The sequence below is a fragment of the Melopsittacus undulatus genome, chromosome 1, assembly GCF_012275295.1.
Source record: "Melopsittacus undulatus isolate bMelUnd1 chromosome 1, bMelUnd1.mat.Z, whole genome shotgun sequence".
Lineage (NCBI taxonomy): Eukaryota > Metazoa > Chordata > Aves > Psittaciformes > Psittaculidae > Melopsittacus > Melopsittacus undulatus.
The window spans coordinates 68,154,982-68,177,202 of record NC_047527.1 but is presented as its reverse complement, the minus strand read 5'-3'; the positions used below and the strand labels follow the sequence as shown (position 1 = coordinate 68,177,202).

Below are 22,221 nucleotides of genomic sequence, written 5' to 3'. Positions count from 1 at the left end.
GCCTTTCTGCACACCTGAATTAATACATACCCTAGAGTGCTTTCTTGCATAGTTACAGCACTCTTTCTACTAAGGAAAACTGGGACTTGATTGCATCCATATATTAATCACAGTGTATGTTTACATAGTATGACTTCACTTAATAGTGAAATGATGAAGAAGCTGGATGTACAGAGCTGTCTGGCTGAATGCCTGACTGAGGAAAAAAGGAAGGCTTTCTACAAACATTTTTACATCTCTACAGAGGGCCAAAGAAATCACAGAAATTCAAGAGAGCTTTTGTTTTGTTTTATTTTGTTTTTTTTCAATTGTACAATCTATCTTTCTCCATAAAATATGGGAATGCCTTGCTGGATCATATATATATATCGCAGTAAGTGGGTTTTGTTAATCTCCTAAGTAGCAAATAATTCCTGCCTTTAATGAATTACATTAAGAGGTAAAGTGCTTAGTGGCAGGAACTCATGTAAAAGCATAATTATTCACCCTGAGGTTTTTTGGCTCCAGCAAGCAGCTCCTGTAAGTTACTTCAGTGGGCTTCCTTCCATTAAAGCTTTCTTTTATTCTCTGCCTGCAGGAATTCACACTGTTTCAAATTAGAATTTATTTATTGATTGATTAATAATTTCTAACAGGGATATGCTTCTTGTTATACAGATAAAAAATAGTTTTTTTCTGAAGAAATTACCTATATGAATAATCATTTCTCAGTCAGGAATCATTTTACAGCTATATTATATCTTCTTTTTGCATTTCTCCATTTCTCATGCCCTTACTGGGATATGGGCAGTAGGATTATTTACACAGAATTGGGTTGTGAGATGCACAAGCATATTGTGACAGGTGGAAATATAATTTTAAGCATGAAACTTCAGAAACTGTTACACTGAATGGATCAGACATTGGAACAATAAGAACGAACTGATATGCCAGGGTGGTATTTCTGATATCCAGGTAGCAATAGGTATGCTGGCTAACATAAATTCTCAGGCAGGAAACAAGTCTAGAGAAACCTAATTTCTCCTTTAATATTATTGCATCTCCTGGGTGGGACTGTTTGGGAAAGAGCTGTAAAACAAAGATAAAAATGCTGAAGGTCAGCCTCATTCAGAGAAAGCTCTGGTTTATTCTGGTGCAAAAGCTTGTTTCAGCTCAAATCCCACATGGCTGATGAACAATGTATACTGGTAAACCAGCATATGTATGCATAGATTGTTTTACTACTCTATACAGTAGTGTAAAATAAGGATTCCTAAACAATTCTCGTGAAGCAGAGAATATTCATAAGGATAAATGAACCACTCAGTTACATCTTTCAGCTTCAAGAGAAAATGACTTCTAAAGGTGGCAGCTGTTTGGGGAGAATGCCCTGGAGGAAACAAAGTTAAAAATTACTTCAAGAGACCAAGACATATTCGTATCAACAAACAATGCAATGAGATACATAGGCTTGGTGAATGGTAGTCAGATGGTATTTTTTACATAGTCTACAACTCTTGATTTTGGCAGGGAGAGTGCTTTTCTGTAGAGCATAACAGCCTACTGGAGTACAGACAATGGCCAGTTTCATGTGGCTTTGCCTGTTTTCCCTCTCTGGGGACTCTATTAACCAACACAAGCTGCCACTTTTGCCATTCCTTTGGCCCTATCTGGGACAATCTGTCTTATCTATCTTGATGCTGATCTCATTTTAAGTTTTGCCTTTTCTTGCCAGTTTCAGAGAAAATAGCCTGTATTATCTTTTGTTGTCTTACCTTTCAAATGCTTATTGATAAGAAAATCATGCTCTTTGTCTTGTGGCATTTTCATTTTGATTGTGCCTCCAAGAGTACCAGAGGCTAGATTTGCTGACAGGCAGCCCAAGAAACAGGGTTCAATGTTGTGATGATCAGCTGGAGGAATTGAGGCATACATACAGGTTTATGGCTCAGAATGGTTGCTTTTGAGAGACCTATAGCAGATTCAAGATGCTGTGTGCCTTAACACCTCAGTAGAAGCAAGCCTTCTCTTTGACTTAAAACTGGATAACAGAAATTCTTAGATATTTGGAGGAGAAAAAGCAAAGATGTGGATTGATGTGTTTTGTTGGGTTGTTTTTTTTTTTACCTTTCCTACATTGTACCATAAGCATTGCTGCTTTAGACACAGATTAGGCCTTCTTGTGTTTTAACACTTCTCAGGTCTCCCTCAAGGTAACAGAACTTTATAAACTTCGAATTGCTACTAGGGATAAATTTCCCTTTTACGAAAAGAAATTTATTTGGATGTCCTTGAGAGAAGGGAACAGAGAAACAAAAAATCTGTGACCAGCACATGAAGTAAGGATGGGGTACAGCCTCTTGGTGATCAGAATCTGAAATGTAATTACATCTTTGAACTACCTAGAGCTTCCCAGTCCCATGTTCTCTAGAAACACTGACCATGTAATTTATTTGCAGTCATTGTATTTTACACTTGCACTGGGCTCCTTTCTCTGGGAGTGGGAGAACATAGCAGACTGCTACTAACCCATGCTGGCCAGACAGAAGGGAAGCAGTGCAGAATTTTACTCTTCAGAAATCATAGGAAAGATGCTATTTCAGCTTGTACACAGGAATGAGTGGAAGGGAACTTGCCATTTGTTGGCAATGCCACTCCTGTGGACATGGGTGAATTTTTTAAAGGCAGGTGAATAATGTATTAATTGTTTCTGAATGAAAGCCAAGGTTTTCAAAGCTCCAGAGCAAATGAACATTTCATGCATACCTCCTGTCTGAGAGTCATTTCACTTTGAATAAGTCTCAGGGTAAATCTCCATTCACTGATTGGATAAGAATAGCTTGTAAAATCAGATTACTGATGTAAACATTTACAATCACAAATTTAAAATGTGCTACAAAGATTTACGGGGAAAGTTAAATCTCAATTTTTCTGTATATTACACACAATGTTCTGCACAGATGATAAATCACTCTCTTAGTATTCAGTGTATATTTACTTACTGGAAAAAAACTATCTCAGACAATTTATTTTTGTTTGTAAAACGTCGTGATAATATGGGATGAAATATGCAGAGGAAACAGTAATGAACACTTCTACAATCATTACTAAAACTATCTACCAATTTCCTGCTCTTTCTCCTTATCTTTTTTGATTTAACACCAAAATTTCATGTAATCTATTCTTCTACATAAATGCTTCTTTTCCCATTGTTGCCCACAAGCTTCTCCTTCTAATAGCAGAATATATGCCTCTAGTAAACGGCATTTGAATGTTACAAGATTACCGTTCATATTTCACATTTCTAATGTTTGCATCCATGTTAGCTCTGTCTTAATTTTACTTCATTGTCCAGTTCCACTTAATGCCACTGTCCTCTCCTGTACACAGCAAAAAATAGCAATATATTACAGGTTCTTTCACTCATAATGATCAAAATGAACTGATAGAAAAAGAGACTCTGTAGGGCTCTGTGCAGCTTCTCACTGAATATCTATCAAAAGCGTTTCTGCAAAATGCTTCCTGGGTCCCTCAAAATCATTCATGGTACAGTGATTTTACAATTAGAATCCAAGTTAAAACCTCCTAACACACCTTGCCCTCACCAATATTTTATGTTTAAAGGGAAGAGTTCACTAAGAACCAATATTAAGAAAATTGCCTGAAAAGAAACTTCTGGGACATCTTCTCTGAATGTCAGACATAGGGAGAAAGATCTTTGTAAAGTTTTAAAAGGATTATTTTTCATAACAAGCTTTCTGCTGTTGGGTGACGACAAACTGGATGTGTGAAAGGTTACAGGAATACTATGTTCTAAAGGCAGATATTTTAAAGGTGGGTGACCATTGCCAGGATGTCCCAAGAGTAAGGTAAATTAAATTTTTTTTCCAATAGAAGAATAATTTTATGGAAATATTAAAAATACTATCTGAGACAGATAGTGACTGCAGTCATAATTATTAGCTACAGAAACATGATTCAGGACTGACCTGTAAGGGCTAAGGTGGGCAGTTCAGTTCTCTGAAAATGTCAGTGAGTTAGTGATGTTAATAAGAAATAAGAAATGATGTTAGGTATTTTCTAGAACAGCAGTAGGAAGGCCAGAATCATAGAACCATAGAATAGTTAGGATTGTAAAGGACCTCAAGATTATCCAGTTCCAACCCCCCTGCCATCAGCAGGGACACCTCACACTAAGCCATGCCACCCAAGGCTTCGTCCAACCTGGCCTTGAACACAGCCAGGGACGGAGCATTTGCAACCTCCCTGGGCAATCCATTCCAGTGCCTCACAATCCCTACAGTAAAGAACTTCCTCCTTATATCCAATCTAAACTTCCCCTGTTTAAGTTTCAAACTGTTACCTCTTGTCCTGTCACTACAGGCCCTAATGAACAGTCCCTCCCAGCATCCCTGTAGGCCCCCTTCAGATACTGGAAGGCTGCTATGAGGTCTCCATGCAGCCTTCTCTTCTCCAGGCTGAACAGCCTCAACTTTCTCAGCCTGTCTTCATATGGGAGGTGCTTCAATCCCCTGATAATCCTCGTGGCCCTCCTCTGGGCTTGTTCCAACATTACCATGTCATTTTTATGTTAAGGACACCAGAACTGCACACAATACTCCAGGTGAGGTCTCACGAGAGCAGAGTAGAGGGGCAGGATCACCTCCTTCGACCTGCTGGTCACGCTCCTTTTGATGCAGCCCAGAATACAGTTGGCTTTCTAAGCTGTAAGCGCACACTGAAGCCAGTTCATGTTCATTTCCTCATCAACCAACACCCCCAAGTCCTTCTCTGCAGGGCTGCTCTGAATCTCTTCTCTGCCCAACCTGTAGCTGTGCCTGGGATTGCTCTGACCCAGGTGTAGGACCTTGTATTTGGCATGGTTAAACTTCATGAGGTTGGCATCAGCCCACCTCACAAGTGTGTCAAGGTCCCTCTGGATGACATTCCTTCCCTCCAGCGTATCAACCGAAGCACACAGCTTGGTGTCATCGGCAAACTTGTTGGGGACGCACTCAATCCCATTGTCCATGTCACTGACAAAGATGTTAAACAAGACCGGTCCCAACACCGATCCCTGAGGGACACCACTCGTTACTGGTCTCCAACCAGACACTGAGCCATTGACCACAACTCTTTGTGTGTGGCCATCCAGCCAGTTCTTCATCCACCGAGTGGTTCACCTATCAAATTGATGTCTCTCCAATTTAGAGACAAGGATGTCGTGTGGGACAATGTCAAACGCTTTGCACAAATCCAGGTAGATGACATCAACTGCTCTACCCCTGTCCATCAGTTCTGTAGCCCCACCATAGAATGCCACTAAATTGGTCAGGCAGGATTTCCCCTTAGTGAAGCCATGCTGGCTGTCACCAAGCACCTTGTTGTTTTTAATGTGCCCTAGCATGCCTTCCAGGAGAATCTGCTCCCAGATTTTGCCAGGCACAGAGGTGAGACTGACTGGTCTGTAATTCCCTGGGTCATCCATTTTCCCCTTCTTGAAAATGGGGGTTATATTTCCCTTTTTCCAGTCATCGGGAACTTCACCTGTCTGCCATGATTTTTCAAATATGATGGCCAGTGGCTTTGCAACTTCACTCGCCAGCTCCTTCAGGACCTGTGGATGGATTTCATCAGGTCCTATGGACTTGTGTACATTCAGGTTTTTAAGATGGTCTCAAACTAGATCCTCTCCCATGGCAGGGGGGTTGGAACTAGATGATCTTAAGGTCCTTTCCAACCCAAACTATTCTGTGGTTCTATGATTCATTCTCACAGTCCCTGTGTCCACCTTCCAAGACTTGGTTGGTGTGGTCAGAGCATTTGCCAGTGAAGCCCAAGGCAAAGAAGCCATTCAGAACCTCAGCCTTCTCGAAATCCAGGGTAGCCAGTTCTCCCAATAGCTTCTGGAGGGGGCCTACGTTGTCCCTAGTCTGTCTTTTATTTGAAATGTAACTATAGAATCCTTTCCTGTTAACATCCCTAGCCAAGTTTAATTCAAACTGGGCCTTAACTTTTCTAACCTTGTCCCCAGCTTCCCAGACAACATCCCTGTATTCATTCCAGGCTGCCTGTCCTTGCTTCCACCTTTTATAAGCCTCTTTTTTCCTCTGAATTTTTCTCAGCAGCTCCTTATCCATCCAAGGAGGTCTCCTGGCCCTCCTGCTGCACTTTCTTCTAGTTGGGATGCAACACTCCTGAGCTTGTAGCAGGTGATCCTTGAATATCAACCAACAGCCTTGGGCCCCCCTGCCCTCGAGGGCTATATCCTGTGGAACCTTGCTAAGCAGGTTCTCAAATAGGCCAAAGTCTGCTCTGTTGAAGTCCAGGGCAGTGAGCTTGCTGCACACTCTTCTCACTGTCCTGAGGATCTGGAACTTGACCATTTCATCATCACTGCAACCAAGGCTGCTCTGGAGAGTCACATTTCCAACAAGCCCTTCCCTGTTAGTGAGCACGAGGTCAAGCAGGGCACCTCTCCTCATCGGCTCCTCTATTGCTTGCAGAAGGAAGTTGTCTTCCACACAATCTAACCTCCTGGATTGCTTGTGCTGGGCCGTACCGTCGCCCCAACAGATATCAGGGTGGTTGAAGTCCCCCATGAGAATGAGGGTGGGCAAATGTTAGGCTGTTCCTCAGAAATGTTCTCATAAACACTAGAAATTCTCTCATGCTGAGCAGCATACAGCACTTTTCATCTAAAAGCTAACTTGGATCATTCAGCTTGAAAAATTACTTAAGATGATACAAGCCAAAATCTATGAGAGAATGCAAAGGTGAGCAGAGAACCATTTTTCTTTGGTAGTGCCGAAACAGCAGGAGTAGCAAGAGCTTTGAGTGAACAGGTTTGAAACAACTGAGAAGTGTTTTTGCACATAATCTTGTCATTGAACAGTGGAATTGTCATGATACTGTCAATTCCGTAAATGAGAAACAAAATAAAGGCTTTTAAATATGTGACCAGGCACATTTGTGGAGTACATGTCCACCTGCAAATACATAATACCGCACACCCAGTGTCAGAGTTCTTAACCTGCTATGGCAGATGGCAGAAACTGGAAGGCCTGGATTGCTTTGGAGACTTATTTATGTCTAATTTTTTAATGTTATTTCCCAGAGCAACATGTTGCTATACCTGCACTTCTGCACCAATGGCCCCTAAGCCTGCTTCTGCTCTGTATGTCCTAGGGCCTGCAACAGCTCACTGAGAAACCTCTCCAAAGTCACTTGGTTAAGACTCGGCTGACCCTCACCGATTTTCAGGAGCACAGCCAGCCGAAAGGCTCCCGCCTGGCGCCCTAAGGGAGGACACCAAGCAAACCACTGCCCAGCCGCTACCCAGCTCCCTCAGGCGGAGCGGACCTAATAGCCGCGCCTGGGAGGCCGTGCGGGAGCTGCTCGCTGGGACACGACGGGGCGCACCCACTTTAAGACCCACCTCCCCGGGCCTCGCTCCGCCTCGTTGTGGGCCTCTGCCGGAAGTGGGGTAATGAGGAGGAGAGGGGCGGAGCGGGGTAGGGCGGCACTCCGGGAGGTTCTGTTGTCGCCATTTTGTTAGCGGTGGGCTGCGGGGGAGCGCGGAAGTAGCGGCCGGCGAGACGAGGCGGGAAGGGACGGGGCTCGTCCGGCTCCTCCCCTGCTGGGGTGTAGAGGCGGAGACTGAGTGCGGCCGGCCCGGGCCGGTAGGGGCGGTGGCAGAAGCGAGGGTGGGTAGAGCGGAGCCGAGCGCGGCCCGGCTATGTCGGCGTTCTCGGAAGCGGCGCTGGAGCGGAAGCTGTCGGAGCTGAGCAACTCGCAGCAGAGCGTGCAGACCCTGAGCCTGTGGCTCATCCACCACCGCAAGCACTCGGCGCTCATCGTCAGCGTGTGGGAGCGGGAGCTGCGCAAAGGTGAGCCTGGCACTGCCGCAGCCACCCTGCTGGGTCTTTCTCCGCCCTTGGCTGCCGGGTGCGGCCTTCCTCGGGGGCAGCGGCTTTGGGGGGTGCGGCGAGAGGAGGCTGCCTTCGAGTGTGCGGCTGCTGAGGCAGGGCTCCTCGGCCTGTCGAGCAGGGGAGGAAGGAGGGCCGGCACGCCCTGGTAGCTGGGGAGAACGGAGCTATTGGGGTAAATGTTGAGCCCCGTGTCTCAGTTGCTTCATGACTAGGGGATGGGAGGTGCTTCTCCTCCCTCTGTTTTTTCTCCACTCCCCTGGCTTCTGTTTTCTCCGTCCCATTCCGCCTTCAGTGAGATGCCTCTGAGGAGGCCGCTTCTGGTGTTTTACTTCAGTTTTTTAATAGAAAGTGGGAAAACGGAAGGAATGAGGCAAGCACAGGGCTTAAGGCTTTTTGTTTTAGTACTGGTAGTTACGGCTTTTCAAGATCACCCTTCTTAGGCCTTGTATTTCGTAATCTGTAATGATGGTTAGCTGTAATACCGATTGAGTTTCCTGACAAGGTGGGTTTTGTCCACTCATGCCAGCGACTGTTCTTATAGGGCAGCTGAGGATGGGAATATTCCGGGGAAAGATCAATTTAATATGTCCAAAGTGGTTTTTACTTCCTGTTTTTGTCAGATGGCTAATACAAATGTTAGCATAACAGAAACGTGTGTTTTTTTAGCTGTATTGAGTATCTGATATTGAGTGTGCAGACCTAGATTCTTCTTTGGCTTTCATTTTAATAGGAAAGAACTTGCATCTATAGGTTCAGGGTCTGAAAGGCAGAAATGGCATGTGAAAGTTACATTTGACCGGAATGGAGAATTATATGATCTTAAGTTGGCTCATCTAAGAGAAAGAAGTCTCTTGCTAGAATTCTGCTTTGCTCTAGGGAGTGTTACATTTTTTACAGGAGTTTCCTTTGGAGCTTCATTAATATGTGGCTCTTTAATGGGGAAAGTAGAAGGCTAGGTTTTTCAAGTGGAAAGGAAAAATAGGACTAAGTTGTTTCAGGACTTAAGAAAGAGGAACCACTCTCAAAACTAAGAGGAATAGCTGACTTGCAGAAATTATATGTAATGGAATACGAAGAGTGCATGGCTGGATCACAGTGACCCCTTGGTTGGGGGGGCAAAACTTCATAACAGATGAACTACCCTTAAATATCTTGCATATGAAGTAATAATAAACTGTACAGTGTAATATGGATATATGTTCCTATGAACTCTGTAGGTTTTCACGTGGCACATTATTGCTGTTGCAAGCATGCTTTCTTGTTCTGAAAACAAATTATCTCCCATCTGCATCTGAAACATTTTATATTTCTGGGCCTTCTGAACAGCCAGCTTGAATGTTTGGTGTTTGGGATGATATCACAAAGGTATCTTAAACTAATTGGAACAAAGCCAGAGTTTTGGTTGCTCATCTTAATTAAAATGCACAATACCAGTTTATAACAATCTAATACTAAAGGTCAGTCCTTAACTTCAGTGTTAGCATAATTTGCCTGTTGTGCTGTTTGACTAATTGAAAAATGAAATGTTTGAAACTTAAACAGGGGAAATTCAGGTTAGATATGACAAAGTTCTTTACTGTGAGGGTGGTGAGGCACTGGAACAGGTTGCCCAAATAAGTGGTGAATGCGCCATCCCTGGCCGTGCTTAAGGCCAGGCTGGACAGGGCCCTGGGTGGCATGGTCTAGTGGAAGGTGTCCGTGCCTATGGCAGGTGGGTTGGAACTAGGATGATCTTTCCAACCCTAACCATTCTATGATTCTATTAAATATGGCTTAAATGTTCTAAGGTGGCTTTGAGTGATAAGGATAGTGATCTTAAGAACTCTTGGGAATGCTTTGCTTTCTGCCAGTTTTCAGCTTATGGCTTTAACTTTTAAGCCTATTTTGAGCTTTGGATGAATATAGCTACTGCAATTGTTTTCCTCTTCAGTTTGTTGAAGTTGTTATCCAGCCTTTGCTTCTTCAAAGTAAGATTTTTCTGGTTATCTCTTTGGAAGCCAGCCTTTAAGAGTGTGTAGAAACCATTGATACTCTGTCAGGTAGGAGCAACTTAGGTGATTTCAGGGTCGTGCACCTTTCCTTCTGTGCTTTTAAGCCTAGTGCGTTTTTCCTATGTTCCTCTTCCACTTCATTTTGAAGTTGGCATAGTTAATGTACATAGGATGTATTTTAATTTTCCATCTCTGATAAATAGTACCTGAGCTTTATGAATGTTAGCTTACATTAGCCCAGTACTAACTGGTTTGCTAATTGCAGCATATAATTGTAAGGTGGTCCCTAATCCCCAAGGGGATTAGCTTCCAGCCTACTCCCTTTGGGGCTCATGGAATATTGTGTAACCAAGTTGAACATAGTACAGTGTGATACTACACTTTCTCTGGCTAAATAAAAAGATCACTTGCATCAGATCAGCTTGCATGAACCTTTTTGAAGACATCTTTAGTTATTCACGAGAACAAGTACTAGAATTGCAGCTCTTTTGTTCCTTCATGTTTGGTTCTGATTCTTTTATTTTTAAAATAATAATTGTCTTTGTATTATGTTAGAGTAGAGGTGAAGGGGCAGCTTTTCAAATGTGAGCATAACTTGGGCAACATATTAGTCCCTTCCTGTTTACCTGGATGAATTGGTTGTGTTCAGGACCTGTATTAGGGCACTTCTACAGATCATCTATTTCATTAGCCTTCATCTGCAGTTGAACTTTCACTGATTTTCTTGGTGAACCCTTGCACTTAGATGTAAACTTGGAGAATGATCAGAACTTGCACATCTTTGTCATAACTTGGAGTGTTTATACTGGATTTGTCTCCCTGAATTCCAGTGTTGCTAAGGTTGTAGCAATAGAGTTGATGTAACTGATTCCCGAAGGAGTATGCTATATGCTTTTTTTCTAATACTATGGTAACTTGTATATGTAGCTTCTAAAGTACTGGCATGGAGAATTCATGGGGTCATTCTTAGAATAAGGAATTGGAGTAAAGCTAGTGTAATGTATTCTAGAATTGACTGTATTGTGAAAGTACTGATACTCTGAATGTCCAGATGCATAAATACATAAGGAGAGGATGTTATCTTATACAGCCATTAGTTTGAAATTAGATCAGGAGTTGCATATTATATGCTTCAGGAGACTGAGTACAGGGACATTCTCTTTGATGACTGACCTCAAATATGTGATAATGAAAAATGCATGGGTGAATGGTGCCATAAGGGTGGGGCTGTGGTAGAGCTGGTGGTATTAAGTATTCCTGATTATGCATCTGTGCAAAACCACTCAGGTGTCACTCAAGATACTCCACATTTTAGTGTATATAGTGGTGGATTCCCCCCCCCCCCCACTGTCTATTATTATGATTGGTAGAGAATAGATTGCCATTCATTGATCTTTTGTTCACTGATGAGTAAAATGATGAGAAAAAAATAATAGAATGCATTTAACTTAAATTAAAACTGTAATGAAATAACAAAGATTTCTCCTGTTTTGACAGATAAGCAGAGGTCTACAATGACAACAGAACAGCTCCTTTTCCAGTCTGCTGTTGGTTAGCTATGTCTTTAAATATTTCTGATGCTTTTTTTGCTGACAGTATCTTGTGCTGTGCTGCTGATGAAAACCCAATAATTAGTTTGAAATAGATGAGTTCCCTAATGGAAAGCTGGTGGTGGCAGAAAGGAGACTGTGAGGATAGTATCTCCCCTGTAGTCTGCAGCCTGTATTAGCACTGATTCTGAGTTTGTGTTCTCCAGAATTTCATAGTTGACTTAGGGAATAAATAATTTGGTGGGGAGGGTATTCATCATTTGTAGTAAATACCTTATTAAAATGAGAATCTCATGCAGTTTGAATTATTTTAGAAAAGCATGGGTTTTTTTTTTTCTTGTGATATGTCACCTTCATAATTGCTTCAAAGTAACTTTTGTGAATTAAGTTCTGTGATAATGTTGCTCCATAACCTAACTATTTTACAGAGGCTTTTGAGTGAAAGCTAGGGAGAAACTTGGCAAAGGCTTGAAAAGTGTGCATTGAGGAAAAAGATCCTGTTGCAGCTAGAATTCAGATGTATGAAATGTAACACTTGGAAGTTAAATAGTTAAATACTTGCTAGTTGCAAGCTCACTGAGTATTTAGGTACTTAAGTAGTACTAATTAACTGTAATGTGAATACATCAGTCATTCCCAAAATGCAACTGGTGGACCCGTTAAAACTTTAATTTTGTATGTCTATAAAAGGGTTGACTTACAGGGTTGATTGTGTTTTTTGGGGTTTTTTTGGTGTTGTTTTTTGTTTGTTTTTGTTTTTTTTTTTTTTGTTTGGGGTTTTTTTGTAACTAAATAGTGGCATGACATGTGCAATTTTGTTTTGTAAGCCTGCAGCCTCTGAGAAAACCCTTAGGAGCCCCCTTGAGGAGGCTTTTCTTAGATGGAGGCTGTTAAGACATATTCTTTGTTATTTGTAAAATAGATGTTCTATTGCATACATCTATTAACCGCTGGTTTCAGGATACTCTGCAGCTGTAGGGGATTGTTGTTTGTATGCGTTGAAATTTAAAATTTCAGTTCCAGAATTCAAAGCATCAACCTTCAAGGATGCATAGTAGGTGCTTGTTCAATGGTATAATAAGTGACTATTTTTAATTCTTTATGGCTGTTTGTCTACCACTGCTGCTGGGACATAACATTGTTGTTTATGTCCTCAGTCCTTATAGCTGTTGGCATTGATGCAATATGTTTTTCTGAAGCTAGTGGCTGTTGTGGCAGTTGCTCAGTGCTACTGAAAATTGGAAGATAGAGGCTCTTAGTAGGCAAATTGAGAAGATCTAGCAACATTAAAACCAGAGTTTCAAGTTATACTACATCTGAATTACTCTAATACTCAGTTAACTGATTTGGAGCAGAACCACAACCAAAAGTAGTGGAAATATATTGCTCTGCAGATGTGAAGTGGATTTCAGGAGAAAAGTTCTTGATTTAAAACAATTATTTTCTCTACTATATAGTGCAGTTTTTCTGCACTACATAGCAGAGAAGGAATCTTTCTTTATTGGTGGTTGTAATTTATTCTACATATTGGTGGTATAGCGTCATTGGCCAATGTGATATACCTGAGAGAATAAATAGATTTGGTTTTCTTTTAAAAAGAAACATTTAAAATAAACAAAACTATGGCGTATTGATTTCACTGGGTAGTAGGTGTTCTTGGGGAGGCCAGTAAGATACTTAAGATGGAGGTGCTTGTGCTTCTTCCACATGAATATTCTCATCTATGGAGAAAAGTTTGGAGATAACCAACAGCAGGCAAAACTTCAGGTGAATGTGAGTTAAGTCAAGTTAGAGAAATTTATTTATTGCATAATGATTTATCTGTTGCTCCTGACTATAGGTAATTTTATAAGCAATGTTAGAATCTCTCACTTAAAATAGTCACATTTGGATTGTGTAATCCAGCCTGACTAGTTGACTCTCTAATACTAGTCTTGAAAGAATGCAGTATGTACAAATCTGGATTAATTTACTGCTGTACCACTTGTGTCCTCGTATCTTACCTGAACCTGCCTATGTTTCACCATTCTGCTTTTAAATACTTCCTTGTGGTGTATTTTTTCTATCCTAAAACTGTTATTGCTGTGGATTTATATCTATCTTGGCATTGTACCAGCCAGGTGAGGCAATGAAAGGAGTTGGTTTGTGTCATGGGTTCAGGTAATTCAGGATATACCAACTACAGGGGGAAGCTTCTGCAGAGTTATTATTTTGGAAGGGTTTCCTTGGTTTGTGATCAGCTTTCTCTCATCGCCATGGTAATTTGATGCTGATAGCCTCTTTCCCAGCAGTGGCTATATGCTGTGTTTCTTTTGTCTACTAGCCTCCAGAGTCACTTGGATCCTCAAATATTGAACGTGCATTCTGTAGGCAGTCTCATTCCTGTCTTTGAAAAGGAAACACAGCAATTCTTAAACCTTGGTAAAATTCACCAGGAGAATTAGGTGACAGTGCAGTGTTGAACACTAAGTTTAACTTTTGCATAACAGAAGGTTAATGTATTTTAAGATGAAGTGCTTGTTGTACAACATGCCTTTTATGAATTATATTATTTTTGAATTGTCCTTTCTGGAGGTAGCCTCTCAAGTCACTTTACGGCAGTGTTACTACCTTCAGCCATATTACTAAAGATGCTGCACTTGATCAGCTTGCATAAAAACTCAGATTTAGTTCTCAGTGTGAAAGGTCAGTGATCTTGCACTAAAGTTTCAGTGCTGCTTGTCTTAAGATGAGTTGGGTCTTATAATAAAAAGCTAGAAAGCTTGTCAGGTGTTTACAAAGATGTCATTTAACTTCTTTTGTGAAGGTGTGAAGCATGTCGTGATACTGGAAATGTCCCAGGGATTTTGGAAGTTGCTGAGACTGGTATTCTGCTATATATATATAAAGTAATGTAATTGAAAAGCAGTTGAGTCAGATCTTTATTTGAATCCATGTTAAAGAACTTTAGTAAAAAAAAGAAACTGTTTAGTGCTGGTAACTGTTGTGGGATTTTAACTTACTGATGTTCACTTTCTCAGAACTTTTTGTTAAATGCTATTTTCATTCGTAGCAGAGCTAGCCTGTACAAAGTGAAAACCTGATGTGAGATTTTCAAATACATCAATAGACTATACACTTGTAGTGGGATGTAGGTGAAATCTCTTATGCTTGTGTGTCTAAGGCAGCAAATGCATCTCAACTCTAGGGAAGAGGTATAGAAGAGCATGACACTGATGCACATGTTTCTAGCAATCTTCATGGGAGCTCAATTTCCAATGCCAGGAGGTAGACCTGGGGAAGATGAATAGGATTATGATGGCTTTGATTACCAGAGTTAACCTGAGTGAAGATAACTTGCTTACTGCCTTCCAAGGTAAAATTCTAGAATTTCTTCACTAAAGTGGTGGCTCTTCAGCATTATAGTTCACTGAGTTTTGTGGTTTCAAGCATACAGTGTCAGGGCGTTCGTACAGGACTGGTAGAAACCTAGGAATGCCTAGACTGGACTAACGGGTATGTATAGCTTACTGGAAACTAAGACTTGATAATGAGAATTCTAAGTCTGTCCACTGTAGGTGCCTGATTACACTAGTTGCAGGTTAAATTCCATGAATGCCTGCAGAGTATTCATTGGTATTTAAATATGTCAGATACATTTTTGAGACAGACTTAGTTTCAGTTGCAGGATGTCATTCCTGTTTAGTCTCACTATGGATGTTTAATGTGCTTAATATGGCTTTTATATCAACCAACACCATTGACCTATTAAAATATTTCAGAGTCCAGTACTTCAGGGAGCTGCTTTTGTGGGTAAATGGTAAATAAAACTGAAACAAGCAGAAGAGTTACGTGAACATGATACAAGTGTCTGAAAAGATGATTCAGTCCAACACGGATGTTTTCGTTGCAGTTTTGTGTTTGCAGACTGTACCGTTAGCGTACCAGAGATAGTGTGGGCTAGCTACTTCTCTAACACTATATTTTGGCAGTATGTGCCTTTCAGATCATTCTTGCACTTAAGATCATCCATTTTTTTCTTTCACTTTCTTCTGACAGTAAGAGAGCTTTTGCTAATAGCCTTGCCATGTGTTGAATGCCATGTGACACTTTTCAAAAAATAGTCTGTAGCTGTTCTTTGATTCATTTTGGTGTTCTGAGGTATATCAAAGCCCAGGGTTGAAAAGCTGTTATAACTGCTACTGAAGAGAGACACTTTTTAAAGAGATGAATTTTTTTCTTTTTTCTTTTTTCTTTTTTTTTTTTTTTTTTTTCCAGAACAGATCTATCCAGTCTGGAATTTAATTTTGCATTTCAGACTTCCATAGTTAGTTTACGATCATAGTAGTGATAGAATGCTTCATGTTTTTTCAGCTAATGGCTATCAACCTGAGTTGCAAAATGTTACATTGCACCTTAGCTTCATGTGTAAGGCAGAGTGGTAGTAGGCCAGTATGTGACTCCTGAAGATTAGTGAACTGGACAGGAACACTTCTTGAGAACAGATGACATGTTTAGCTTTGGAATTCTGCAGAGCATTCTTACAGCAAGAGGAATTAAATTTTACTTCACATTTTCTCTGCAAAGATAAGAGTAGAATTTTAGCTGAATTTCTAACCAAAGCCACAGGTAGAGTAATAGTGTCTTGAGTGACTTGGGTTTTAGAATGCTTTTTCCAAACATGGTATATTTATCTGTTTAATGTACTGAATAGATAGTCAAGGCTTTGTGAAAAATCAACATCACCTGACTTCATGGCACTACATATATCTCGTCTTTACCATCAAGGTGGTTACTTGTTGGAAACAAGGGAGTTGGTTTGTCACAGATGAGTTGCATCTCTGAAGGTTAAAACATGATTATTTTTCTGTGAAATGGATAGGCAAGGACCTATCCTACATGCAGTTCAAAGGGTATAGTATAGGCAACAGCCTGCCTCGTTAAATTTTGAGTCCTAATTCTGGGCTTATTTAAGAAATGGGGGTAGAGGTCAGAGTCAGCTTTAACAAATGTCAGACATTTTGGCACACTCATGAGGCAAGATGCGTTTTCTACGACTGATTAATTCAAAGTTTTCTATGTCAGAGCTGTGATTTACCTGAAAGAGTAGGTAAGAGATGTGTTTGTCAGTTTTTAACATACAAATTAAGTAGCATAAGTTTATAAAATCTTAATTTTATTTTAGCCAGATTTTTACTCTACTAGATTAATTTCCAAGGTGTTTGCATGTAGTGACTTCATTGTTTGCAGCAGACTTTTAATAGAGCTTCCTTGTGTGCAGCACTTCAAAACTAATTCTTTTTGCCACTTTTTAGTTTGCCTTGATTCTGAGAGTTAGGTGCATTTTCACTTGTAACAGTTGTTACCTCCTCACTCTTCCCCTTAAACCAGAGCTATCTTAACTTGTTGGATATGTCTGTTCAAGAGGATGGAAAAATTCAGTACTCTAAGGATGAGTCCTTCAGGGGAATCTTTGTGTAGTGCTAAATTTATTCTCAAGGGCATTTCCTTAGAATGGAAGCATACCAACATTGAAATTTTTTCTCTTCTGTGTGAGGGTGGTGATTCTGAATGTTTGAGAGGTTGCAGTGGAAATTAACAAAATCAAATCATGTTGAGAACTGAGCACCTGTTCAAAGATCATGTAAAGGCTTTACCATAGTGCTGCTTTCCTCAGGAGGGCAGAAAACCTTAAGTCTGTCTTTTAAGAGAAATCTCATTTTTAGAGTCAGCATACGTACTGAGAGACTGTGTGGTTGGTAATGGAGCCTGAAATTTTCCTGGTGTTAACGCAAGGTTAGAAGTGTAGCAATAAGAGTTGCAGCTCTGAAAAACCTGTAGGCTAATGAAGATTGGATGAAGTGGGGTGAAAAATGAAAATATGTGAGTAGGAACATTTAAAATATGCAATAGATTTTCAAAAGCAACTTGTAAATTTGAAGCTTGTAATTTATTTAATGTTAATGGAAGTGGGCTAGCATGCTTGAGATGCTTGGAAAAGAGATATACCCCAGAAGCCTGAAAGTGATTTTTGGAAGTCTTTTCTTAATATTACAGCTGCACACACACAAGTGTGTTAATTATTAGAAGATAAGGGAGGGAAGTATCTGAATGGTGTGGAGAGACTGAGTAGGGGCTGACTGTTGAGTTTACTCAAATATGAGAATGAGGGGTGGTTTTATATAGGACTGAAATTAAAGCTGAAAGGAGGAGGTTCTTCATGTAAGTGATTGTGGGTCTGAAACTCCCTGTCAAAAGACTTCATTGGTGTAAGAAATGCAGGCTTAAGGGGAAGCTAAAGTACTTGGTAATCTTCATGGATTTCTTCCAAAGACATAAATCATATAGGGCTCAGGAGAACATATGGAAATAGTTGGGGACTAAAGAACACTTCAGAGTGTCATGTTGTTTTCTGTTTATTTTTGAAGATGGTGCTAGAAGGAACTCATGTCATATTATGAAGGAGGAAGAATCTAATCAGAGTTACAGCAGAAGGGAGGGAAAAGCCAATGGGTGACCAAAGTTTTCTCACATTTTAAAATAAAGAATTAGAGTGAAATGTTGTAAGCAGTAATGAGAATAGGAAAAACATGCTTGATTTGGTTTTTGTATTTAGCATAAATGTGGATAACGAGGTATTGAGTAACTAGGTTTTCTAATTATTCTTGTTTATAACTCTCTTTATTAGCAAAACCAAGTAGGAAGCTGACGTTCCTGTACTTGGCCAATGATGTCATACAGAACAGCAAAAGGAAAGGACCAGAATTTACAAAAGATTTTGCCCCGGTAATAGTGGAGGCTTTTAAGCATGTTTCAAGGTACAGTATACTGTTATGTGCAATGTCCTTCATCATACTATATTTGAGAGGTAATAGAGAAGTCTTCAGTGCATCTTTCCTGACCCAGCCAGTCTTCGTGTGTTATTTCTATACTTGGAAGTCCTGCTAAATTAATTTATTCAGTGTTCTTTTGATACCAGTCTTAATGATATTGGATGAAGTTGCATGGTAAATTCATCTGCATTCAGTCCCTTTTGCCTTAGAAAGCTGTTAGCTATGTCTTACATTAAGATTTGTTTTCAGTCTGTATTTTATGTGCTACAACAGTTTGGTGTGTTTCATTACTGGTGTTTTATTTTTTTTTTGCCCAGCAGCCATTCATCATGTTGCATGATGATTCTAGACTCTAGATACAGATTATTTTCACATGGTACGCAGCTGTTGATGCAACACAAACCTGTTTTCAGTGTTTGTGTAATAGGGCTACACACCTACAGATCCATGGGTCAGGCAAGCAAACAGAGAATTGGGTGCTGGCCTATTTTTTGTGCTTGCTAAGACCTGTTGAACCGGTCTTTGCTTTATTTTCTTTAAAATGTGATTTTGCTATTTTCTGAGATTGACTTCTCATACTTTGATATTGCTAAGGCATGTCACAGTTCTTACGTGACATAATCCTACAGCAGTGCTGTACTTTCACCTGGTGCTGATTTTTGCTTTTCTTCTTGTAACAGTGAGTCTGATGAGAGTTGTAAGAAGCACCTTGGCCGAGTGCTCTCTATCTGGGAAGAAAGGTCTGTTTATGAAAATGATGTGTTAGAACAACTTAGGCAAGCTTTGTGTAAGTATTTTATGTGTGTATGAAAATTCAGTCTTTTCTTTAGAATGTTATTTCCTTGACTGCTGTGCTTGTTTTCATTTAGATGGAGACAGAAAGGTGAGGAAGCGCACATATGAACAGATAAAAATTGATGAAAATAACTGTTCACCTCGAAGTTCTCCCTCTGACCCTCCTCAGGTAAAAGGATGTTTGTAAAATTCTGTCTGCATATGTTTTGATACAGAATTTGTCAGTTACTCTTGGTTTTTAATGGTCTCTGTTTCTCTTTTTAATGAGGTAACAGTTTCTGAGCAAGGGTGACTAGACTTGAAACTCCTTCACAGTACTTTGGGTTACAGGTGGAGCATGCTGTAACCCTGTCAGTTTGACACTAAACCAGAGTGTATTAACTAGATACCCAGCCTTGTCCACAGCAGGATTTCAGCATTAGTTTCTACAATGTTTCAAGTTCTCATTTGGTTTCCAGAGTGGTAACAAGTAACACATGTATTAAAATAAGGTTGTTGTGGATTTAGCAGTAAAATATTTCTCAGTGTTGCAATCAGGATGGTTGGGGAAGGTTCTTGTCTACCTTACATTGTTATGGCTTTTATAGTTCTTGTGGGTTTGGGGTTTTTTATTTTTGTTTTTTATTTTTTTTAATGGTACTGCCCCATCTCAGAAGGCTTTTTATTATGGCAAAAATGGCTTCCCTCAAATAATCACTATTTAGTATGTTTCTCTGTAACAGACATCTGGGCTTCTATGAACATCAGCCCTACTTCAAAAAGAAGTGCACTGATCTAGTCTGATGCAATAGTGAAGCAAAACTACAAGAAAAATAATGTAGAAAATGTATAGTAAAATGGAAGGTACTGTAAAATTATCACTAATGTCAAAAATGAAAGACTTAGAAGTAGTCTTGCATCAATAATTTAAATGAAAAATCTATTTTAGGAAGGTGACCTTTAAAACTAGGAACACTGCAGTGTTCTGAGAAATAATGGCTTGACTTTGTTTTATTTCCAGTCTGAGAGGGGATAAAATATTACTATGCTGACATTATAAATGCTGCTAAAATTACCATCAAATTTTTTCCATAAGCTTATTGTGAAATACTGTTTTGTACTAGGACCTGTTTATTTAAACTAGTTTTTGATCTTGCATGCTTCTTTCAGACCACAGATCTCATTAGAGCATTACAAGAACTAGAAAACGCTGCCTCTGGGGATGCAGCAGTTCATCAGAGAATAGCTTCTTTGCCTATAGAGGTCCAAGATGTGTCCCTGTTAGACAGAATAACAGGTGAGGGTTGGGGTCCCGGTGACTGAAATGTGGTTCTGAGAACTTAACAGTATATAACGAAATCATGCTTTACTTGTTTTTCTCTGCTTGCTTTTTAGATAAGGAGTCTGGAGAACAACTTTCCAAAATGGTAGATGATGCATGTATGTTGCTGGCGGATTACAATGGCAGGTTGGCAGCTGAAATAGATGATAGAAAACAGCTAACTCGAATGTTGTCGGACTTTCTCCGATGTCAAAAAGAATTCCTTGCAGAGAAGGAACATAAGCTGGAAGTGCGTAATGTTTTGTTTTAGTCCATTCTTCACTAAAGCTTGTTCTTGCAAATGTTTTTAGTTTGCCTAAACAACTTTTCTCTCCAAAAGTAAAGATTTAATTACCACTGTTAGGTCTTTGCTTCCAGCACATTATTAACAATGTTCTTGTGTTCCAAATCTTAACCCAGCTCAACATTAGGTAATGTTACAACTGTAATTGCTTCAGTGTTTGTCTGGGTTTTTTCAGCCTAATCAGTTTTCATTATACATACAGGCTTAGTTTTAGTAGTGCAGATAGAAAGCAGTACCTGTAGCAGTCTGTTTTAACGAGATGAAGTTCTAGGATGTTGAGGTAAACTGCAAGAAAGTTTTTAGGCTAATCAGTGTGGTATAAATGCAGGTTATTAATAAAGAACTGTGAGCCAAGGTGAAGTCACTCAGGGTACCAATAAAGAATTATGAACCAAGAAAGAACAAGTACATTAAAATCAAGTTTCTAAACTTGTGTTAAGATAAGTGGCTTTATGCTCTTTAGCAATAGTTCCTTTTGTTTTGGGAAGTTCAGGCTGATAAACATTCTGAAGTTTTGAAGTCTAAGATCAGGATATCTTCATGGTACTGTCTAAAGGGTCAGCTGACTTAGTTTACCTTTTTCTTTTTTTTTTTTTTTAAAGAAATTGCTATCTTCTGATGTAAATACAAAATACCTGTAGCCAGATGCATTTATTTTCTGAAGCAAGGACTCTGTTTTTACAGTCTTAGAAAATACCATACCTCAGATTGTGCCGTGCTTCTTGGCTTTTTATTTAAAATAGCACTGGGAAAGGGGCTGTCACCTAATTCTTTGAGACTCTGGTTCCCTAGGTTTTGCTGTTGTAAGTTTTAATTTCTTGTCAAATGAACTTGTTTTAGAAAAGCTTGTTTCATTTGTTAGACTTCTGCTAATTGATGTTTTAGTATAAAGTGGTCTCTGGGTTATATCAAGTCTTTATTTCTTTCTGAATTAATATTGCTAATCTGTAACTACATTGCTGAGATCCTACCTATTTGTCAAATACCCAGGTATGGAAAGAAACAAGTGATTATATTCTTAGCAGGAACTAGTAATGTTACCTGCTGTTGATCTGGTTTAACAATATTAGAATTTGAATTTCTTGCTAAATTTAAACTTAAGATGGGAGCCTTAGACCTAAATTTGCAGATCCTTTATCTTCTGAAGAAAAAAATTTATACGTAAATAACTTTGAATAACCAAGCTTTCCATGAGTATTTTTTTCATAATAAGTTTCTCTAACAGTTGTTTCTAAACAGAAGTGTATGATTCCCATCAAAATCAAGGTAATGTATGCATTAAGTCTTGACAGAAAATTTTGACATCAGATAAATATAAGCTATTATGTCTTTATCAATAACTAACTGTACTTCTTAATTAGGTGACTTAAGTCTGCTCTGGGTAAGTAATGTCATCTTTAACTCTTAAATGGTTTTCTTTAACATCTGTCTAGCTTCTGTTGCAGGTGGTGGACATGGACCTATCTTCTAATGATGTCACCATCCATTAGTACACACATCCTGCTAAAAATAAATTTAAGAATCAAAATCTTGTATTGTCTGTTGTTTTTGAAAACGGA

At 39.6% G+C, this 22,221-nt stretch overlaps 1 protein-coding gene across 3 annotated transcripts in view; it reads left to right on the top strand.

The window, feature by feature from the left end:
- Window positions 1–7,491: 7,491 nt before the first annotated feature.
- Window positions 7,492–22,221, top strand: part of RPRD1A (regulation of nuclear pre-mRNA domain containing 1A) — a 42,311-nt gene continuing 27,581 nt past the window's right edge. The window contains exons 1-7 of one of the 3 annotated variants that reach the window (XM_013130130.3): window positions 7,492–7,868; window positions 18,119–18,248; window positions 18,944–19,050; window positions 19,133–19,227; window positions 20,208–20,334; window positions 20,433–20,608; window positions 22,108–22,190. In XM_013130130.3, coding sequence (XP_012985584.1) covers window positions 7,718–7,868; window positions 18,119–18,248; window positions 18,944–19,050; window positions 19,133–19,227; window positions 20,208–20,334; window positions 20,433–20,608; window positions 22,108–22,152 — 831 coding nt within the window. In that variant the 5' untranslated portion in view covers window positions 7,492–7,717 and the 3' untranslated portion in view covers window positions 22,153–22,190. Of the gene's footprint in view, window positions 7,869–18,118; window positions 18,249–18,943; window positions 19,051–19,132; window positions 19,228–20,207; window positions 20,335–20,432; window positions 20,609–22,095; window positions 22,191–22,221 lie in introns of those variants that run through there. The other 2 variants (XM_031052849.2, XM_005153394.3) reach the window with 2 other exon arrangements.